This window comes from Planococcus citri, chromosome 1 (assembly GCF_950023065.1).
Source record: "Planococcus citri chromosome 1, ihPlaCitr1.1, whole genome shotgun sequence".
In the NCBI taxonomy this organism is placed as follows: Eukaryota; Metazoa; Arthropoda; class Insecta; order Hemiptera; family Pseudococcidae; genus Planococcus; species Planococcus citri.
The window spans coordinates 83344563-83352758 of record NC_088677.1 but is presented as its reverse complement, the minus strand read 5'-3'; the positions used below and the strand labels follow the sequence as shown (position 1 = coordinate 83352758).

Here is an 8196-nt window from a genome sequence, read left to right as displayed (position 1 = left end):
ACACAGTTTCCTCCAGACTGATGGTACATAGCATTTCATATAGTTAGATAGTGGGAAAATAAGATAAACTCGTCACCATGTTCAAACATGCACATTTCTAAACTTCACAAACACTCAAACTTTCAAACAGTTTTTTCTCAAAATACAACTTTCACACATATGTCCTTTTTGCTATGACGTCTTCAATTTTTTTGATTTCATTATTATACACACTTATTCTACAGGTTTCATTTAATTGTAACATCCTTCTAGTGAGTGTGACCTTGAAAAACTTCACTCTGATGTAACTATTTTAAAGATAGTGAAAATTGAGGTCGGGCTGAGGGCTGTGGAGAGAGCTAGGTGAGTGCAGCAGAAAATGTGAAGCCATATTCGTGCTCAGATACATCGAATCATATGAAAACGACACCAAAATAACTTTATTTCCAAAATAGTGAAAATTGAGGGGGACTGAGGGGCTCTGGAGGGGGCTAGGTGAGTGTAGCAGAAAATCTGAAGTCATATTCGTTCTCAACGGTATCGAATCATATGAAAACGACACCATACTCGTTATTAGTTATTTTTTTCAAAATTCCCATTTCACCCCCTACCCCCCTAAAACACATTCATCCAATTTTTCACCACGGCGCACCAAAGCAAAAATTTCTAAAACAGTATATGATGTTTGGGGGCCGAAAATACATCCAAAAAACGTGTTTCCAAAATTTTACCTCGCAATATTGATTGTTAATAGGCATAAAAAATATAAAAAAACGCCATTTTGAGAGGTAAATATGAGGGGAGGGGGTTGAAAATTTTTGTGGGGATATTTACTAAGGATATACATAACATACTGAAAAATTTTCAAAATCGGTTGAAATGGGACTGAGAAAAGTGTTATTGAAATTTCAGAAAAGGGGGGCTCCCCAAAAAGGGGAGGGGGCGTGGATTTGAAATTTTTCACGCGGAAGTTTCTCGATGGTACCCACCTTCCATGCTGGTATCAACTCGAACACTCTCCGGGACCATTTCATCCCCCATATGCGCCGATAGCTTTTTTGTTTTTTTTAGAAAACCCCTCTCATTTGAATGGTTCTGGCCCCACCCCCGTAGAAGGGCAGTTGATATATCAATAGATCGGAAATTTGACGTAGAATACAAAAATAAAGCCATTTTCGACGTAAAATCAAACCCTCGCGAGAAAATCGCAAAAAACGCCGCGGCGGGACACTTTTCACGCTCTAGCACGCGACGCACGCGGGGTACGGGGTGGGACTTTTAGTATGTTAAATAGGACCCCTTCCACTACAGTATCCCGCAAAAAACCTTTTGTAGGATTTAGTCCGAATAAAAAATTTAAAATGACTGGACTATTCGCCTGTTTTCCAAAAAAAAATGTTATAGATTCGATTGAAAATGAAATTCGGCTTCTTAAACCTCGTTTTGATCGCCTTTGAGACTATTTCAATCGAATTAAATGCATGTTTTCAAAATTCATTTGTGCCGGTTCGAATTCAAAATTTTCTCCAAGCGATTATTTTTGAGGGGAAAAAATGATAGTTTCACTGATACACTCGCTCATAAATCAATTCTTTTACCATATATTTCTGTTGAAAGTACGAACTGCCTTATTTTAGAGCAGGATAGGCAAAACATAAATCACGCAAATTTACTCATAAAAAACAAAACAAAATTAAAAAATTATGCAACAAATGATTTACAATTAAAAACGCAAAGTATGACGATGAATGGTGATGCCTTTTACTCTTGAATGGGTACTTGAGAACTTCAGAATGGTAAACTTGTCTTTGAATTTTCACGATCACTTAGGATTCAGGCACGGTGATCCTTTGAGTAATTTGTGCACATCGTCGATGGTAATTATACGATACTTGACATCAGGACCGTTCGAACGACCTACCGCATAATTCTGCAATCTAGAAGTGGTGATTATTAATTCTTTATCATTCTTTAGTTTCATCCCGCTGATAAATTGTAAATTTTCTTCGTTCTGTAGAAGGAAAAAAATCAAAAATATTAGCCAGAAGTTTTCAATGCTACCAGCACATTTGGGTAAATATATATATGTGAAAGAAAGTGCCATACTTTATAAATATCGTGTAAATTTTCTTTTACAAATGGAGTATTCGAATTCCAACACTTGACCGATAATCCTGGTATATCGGCGAACAAAAGTATCCCATCGCTGGTCATCACTTCGACAGTGGATTGCCCAGTTCGAGCTTCATCGCTTATTTCGATTTTCTTTCTGATTTCATCCGGTTTTTGGGTAACAGCGGTATCTTTTAGAACGCTGACCAGAGCCCAGGATTCTCGAAAACTCGCGTAACTGTGGAAGTATAATTTTCGTGTGTTGGCGTCTCCAGGTCCTATTGAAATTATTCGTGAAATAGTAGGTTCGACGACTTGAATAATGAGCTACATATTTAGCATGAGTTTGGTCAATTTTTACCCAAAGCTAGACCGAATACTCCGTCCATAAGATCAAATGTGGTTCCAGCGACGGTCGCAGTACCGGCGGTTTGAGTTGGATAAAAGTAATTGTGGTTTACTCTCCAACTGGTTTTCTTTTGCAAATCAAATACAATAAGTCCGAAAGCAGCTACATCTGCGATATACGCGATACTATCCGAGCAATCTTCTTTGTACGATTCGGTCACTAAAGTGATTGGAAGGCTGCCTTCGATTATGACACCGTCGGGAAATTCGTGTCTTACTGCAAAAGTGTGGAATTAAAATGATTATTTTGTGATATCTAGATGAGTTGCTCGGTGAGCAGTTCTTTTAAATATTGGTGTACTTAATCACTTACGTAATAAATTATCGTGATTTTTCAAATCGTATATCAGTAATTTTGGTCGACAAACCCTTGTGGTATTAACAAATACATTCACTCGTCCTGAGTCCAGCACCCATAGTAAGCCACATTTGTCCACCTGCCAGAATAATTGTACATATGTAACATGGTCAATTGTTCGAATAAATTAATTCAGAGTTCTCAAAATCAGTTTCAAGTGCTATTACAGAAATATTGATACAAAATTCGACAACATGTAATTTTTACTTGCACAATCCATTATTTTCAAGATTTTTTTTTCAATTTTTTTCATTACGTAATTTGAATTTTTTTTGATTTTTCAATTATTACCTGTTAGTTGACCTGTTTTTTGAATTTTCAAAATTTATTCTCATTTTTTTTCATTTTAGGTAAGTACATCATGTTTTTATGTTTTTCTATGCTATTTTCAAAAAGTTGTGATTTTATCTATTTTTAATTTTTTTTTTGTACAATTTTTCATTTTAATTTTTTTTTTCTTGTTTTATTATTATTTCCTTGAGTGCGTTTTCTTTCCAGTTCTTCTTTCGTTTTTAAATTTTATTCTTTCTAGTTTCACATTTTTTATTTCTCTATATTTCTTTATAAAATAATTTAATGGAGTAGGACCCGACTTTTTAAAAAAAAATTGTTCGGCATCAACGCCATTCAATTCTTGCTGACTTCAAACCGTTCTTTTCTTAATTCTTTCTGCAGGTTTCGTTTTAATCAGTTTTTTCAATTTGATGAACTTTTAAGTTTAAAAAATCTACAGAAAGTTCCAAGAGTTCTCATAAAATAGCTGAGGCTAAAAAACGACTTGAAATTCATCTGCAGTCGACTTTATTGCGTAGATATTGAAATTAGTTTGCAGAATGAATTTCAGTTTTCCAACTACACTTGATGAAATTTTGTGGTAATTTCAAGTTTCAAAAATCTGCTGGAGGATCTAGGAAATTACAGAAATTCGCCGGAGGCTCCAAAATAACTTGAACCCATCTCAGTCGACTTCATAGCCCACTGAAAATGGAGTCGAGAGTCAAATTTGGATTTTCAATTCCGTTTGATAAGATTTTATGGAAATTTTGAGGATTTAAAAATCTGCTGGAGGCTCCAGTAATTTCCAAAAAGTCGCTGGAGACTCCAAAACGACTTGAAATTTACATGCAGTCGACTTTATAGCGTATTGAAATTAGTTTAGAGAATGAATTTCGGGTTTCCAACTACACTTCATTAAATTTTGTGGAAATTTCAAGTCTCAAAAATTTGCTGGAGGCTCCAAAATGACTTGAACTCACCTCAGTCGACTTCATAGCCTACTGAAATTGGAGTCGAGAGTCAAATTTGGATTTTCAATTCCGTTTGATAAAATTTTATGGAAATTTCGACCTTTGAAAAATCTGCTGGAGACTCCAGTAATTTCCAAAAAGTCGTTGGAGGCTCCAAAACAACTTAAAATTTATCTGTAGTCGACTTTATAGCGTATTGAAATTATTTTACAGAATAAGTTTCGGTTTTCCAACTGCACTTGAAGAATTTTTGTGGTAATATCAAGTTTCAAAATCTACATGGAAGCGCCGAAAATTCTCATGAAGTCGCTGGAGGCTCCAAAATGACTTAAACTTACCAGCAGTCGACTTAATAGCGTAAATTTCTGATTTCCAACGTCATTTGATGACATTTTATAGAATTTTCAAGTTTCAAAAATCTGCTGGAGGCTCCAGTAATTTCCAAAAAGTCGCTGGAGGCTCCAAAACGACTTGAAATTTGCCTGTAATCGACTTCATAGCGTATTGAAATTAGTTTACAGAATGAATTTCGGGTTTTCAACTACACGTCTTGATGACATTTTGTGGAAATATCAAGTTTCAAAGTCTACATGGAAGCGCCGAAAATTCTCATGAATTCGCTGGAGGCTCCAAAATGACTTAAACTTACCAGCAGTCGACTTAATAGCGTAAATTTCTGATTTCCAACGTCATTTGATGACATTTTATGGAATTTTCAAGTTTCAAAAATCTGCTGGAAGGCCCAGAGCTGCTCAAAACGGTTTGAAACAGATTTCAATCGATTTGGCAGGTCGAAAATAGGGTATATGCCAAATTTCAGCTTTCTAGGTCAATTTGGTAAAATTTCGATTTTTATTCTCATTTTTGACCTAAATTTGATTTTTAAAAACTCATCAAAAAATCTAAAAATACACAAAAATACACTTAAGCTTTTGAATTTTAGCCAAATGTTCCTTAGGATGTTCCTTTCGATGTCCTAGAGGATCGGGAGGGAGGGGGTGTAATATTATTCTTAGGTACTTATTGTCATATTCCGGATTAGTACGAGTATACCCATGTTGACATTTTTCACCATGTAAACCCATTTCCACCAACTTCTAAAAATTTGGACATTCAAATCCAACTCCAAACGAAGCCCAAGTACATATCTAATTTGAACGAATTTATTTTCCTCATGTTTTCTTCATGTTTCAACCAAATTTTGAAAAATTTTGAAAAATGTAGCTGGAATTTTTATCAGTTTTTGGCCATTTTGGATGACTTTAGTGTTTTTCAACACTGTTTTTCTGCCATTTTGATGAGTTTTTAATAATATTTTATCTACATTTGTCTGAATTTTGACATACCTACTTTGCTAATTTCTTAAACTGTGATAATTTTCATATTGTGTTTATCGCTTTTTACGTGTTTTTATCAAATCGAACTTATTTTAACGAGGGAGTAATCAAACTCAGTTCGTATCTTCAATCGTATGTCTACACCTACCTAATTTTGAAGAATGTTTCCCCTTCAGTTTCAAGGACTGACAACTCAACGTATAACTCGAATCAAGAAAAATATTAGACACTTGTCCCATGAACACTCAGTATATTAAGTATTCGATCTACTCACATGTACTCGAAAAACAGATTTTGCGAATTCGCAAGTCTTAGGATCATCGCTAGCGCCTCCGGCGGTTTTATCAAAGGCTGGAAACGGTTTCAAATAAGGTTCCCCTTTATAATCGAGTTCCGTTACAACTTCCGAAATTGTGAATGGTGTTCCATCTTTGAGTTGAGGTGTTGTGACGAAGACCCTTTTTGGAGATTTTTCATCTTCTGCAAATTATAAAATTGTGCACTTGAACAAGTAGAAGAGGTTTTTAAAAAACATTTCGTCTGCCGGTTGACCAATGACAATGCCCCAATTTGAATTAGAAATCGATAAAGGCTGAATTTTGGGGAGAAGTTGTAAGTAATGCTGAACAGATTGCACTTACGAGTATAATAATCGGAATCTATAATGGCCACATTCTCCTTTATGTAGAGATGTTTTTTCTCCGCTTCTTCTCGAGCTTTCGCATCGGGATATTGAAACTGCACAAAAGTCCATTTGTAGTCAACTTTTATCGCTGCGTCGGTTTCTGCTTGATGAGTATCGTAGAATATTGAAAACAGGTTCAAAATGCAGTACAACAGGAGGTTCATCACGTAGGAAAACAGTCTGACTTCTTGTGTAGGTTTAGGTACCTATTTCTTAATTGGAGAATTTGAGTTGCGTTTAATCTGCAAAATTAGCGTTTCAAAGTCATATTCAAGGATTAGAGAAAAAAACTCATCGATTGAGATATGTATACCTACTTAATTTACTATTGGCTTCCTTCCGAGTACCATTAAAATGAAATAATAACTGCTACTTACCAATTTGTACGATAGTAATGAGACTCTATCTTCGTACGACTGAATTGAATCGACAAAATTTTTCACATAAGTGGTTAATGAATGGCAGGTACCTAGGTTAAAATAAAATTGCAATGTCATTCGTACTGTACTGACGTCGCAAATTTGTACCTAGTGTACCTACTCAATAGCTATACATACGTACATGAGACAGTGCATGTTTTCTGTTCTGTAATGTGAGTTATAGGTAGGTGCTGCTATTTGCATAACTCTGAAAAACAATATGATCTACGAGTTCGATACTGTGTGTGTGTGTGTATCCACATGGGAAATAAAATGATTGATTGTTTCGTGTTGTGGAAAAAAAACGTTTCGTAGTCTTTATGTACATAAACGTGCGAATATGCACTCGATGAAGAATTGTTAATCGAATTCGTAATAAAACGAGTACGTATTCTGTACATGTACGTGTACGAATGAAGTGATGAAAATTCCAAAAAATATTTTACTAAAATTGAAGAAGGCCTTGAGTTGGATTTTTCCCAGAGATGACTCAAAAATCGCCACACTCTAGCCCATTTTTATAAAAGTTTGCTCGTTTCAAATCTGTCACCTTCAAAGTTCAAATCACCTCTAAAAAATTATTAAGTACAGGGTGTCCAGAAATATCGAGCACCCCTAAAAAAGATTTCTACTAAAATACTTCGATTGGTCACAGTGAATTATAATAATGATAGCACATGATTGGTTGTTGGACTGGAGAGATAACATTCCACCAATCATATCCATCTATTTCACGTTGCCAACCTATATTTTTAATGAAAAACTTTCTTAGGGGTGCTCGATATTTCTCGGCACCCTGTACATAGTAGGTACCTACCTACTTATCAAATTTTGGAAAAAATTAATGAATTCTAAAATTTGAAAATGATGATGTGCTCATCGAAACTTTTAAGCGGTCTGGAAATTATTCAGATGGAAGGATTTTTCAACGAAAATTATTTAAACAGAAGTCAAAGAATTAAATTTCCCATTTCCATCCATTCGTTTTTTCTTGGGTGGCTTCATTTGAGAAATATTAAATTACAAAACACTGTCGATGTCGGCTCTTTTCCGTAGGAACTTGACTTACCTATTTCATCTTAAAAACTGAAAATGAGCATCAAAAGTAATCAGTATCCAATTTTAATAATTTTTTTACATTTTTATTGAAGATTCTGGTGCATTGAAAATATTTTCTTTGAATTTTCACCTCTTTTTGAATTCAGAAAAATACGCACCTTCTCAGAAATTTCACTATTTTAAAAATGAAAAGCAGAATGGAACGAGCTAAAAAGTAAAACAATATTATTATTTTTATGATGTGAGACCATTTTCTATTCTATACATTTTTTGACCTGATTTTCATTTTTTCAAATAAAGGTACAAATTAAACTTCTGGTAATTTTAAATTATTCGCAAAGGAGGGTCATTCAATTTTGAGAATTTCCGATTGCCTAATTCTCGGTATTTTCCATTACCCAAATGAGAAATTTTCTCAAATTTTAGTTGTTTTCTGATGGTCCATCAATTTTTGATATATTTTTTAGTTATTTTCACAATTAATTTTACAATTTTTATGATACTTTATTTGCAAATAGGTATTCATTTCTAGCTCTTTATTAAACGTCGAGATTGTCAGAATTTTAATTTTGGCCTTCGACCATTATTATTT

The 8196-nt window shown here is 34.4% G+C and overlaps 1 protein-coding gene across 1 annotated transcript; it reads right to left on the bottom strand.

The window, feature by feature from the left end:
- Positions 1–1632: 1632 nt before the first annotated feature.
- LOC135838253 (protein yellow-like) lies at positions 1633–6659 on the bottom strand. The gene is made up of 7 exons (XM_065353875.1): positions 6504–6659; positions 6083–6368; positions 5716–5921; positions 2813–2936; positions 2453–2716; positions 2086–2369; positions 1633–1990 (listed from the first exon to the last, which is right to left on the bottom strand). Exons 2-7 carry the CDS (start codon positions 6288–6290, stop codon positions 1802–1804), a joined length of 1275 nt encoding a protein of 424 aa, XP_065209947.1. The 5' UTR covers positions 6291–6368; positions 6504–6659; the 3' UTR covers positions 1633–1801.
- Positions 6660–8196: the final 1537 nt, after the last annotated feature.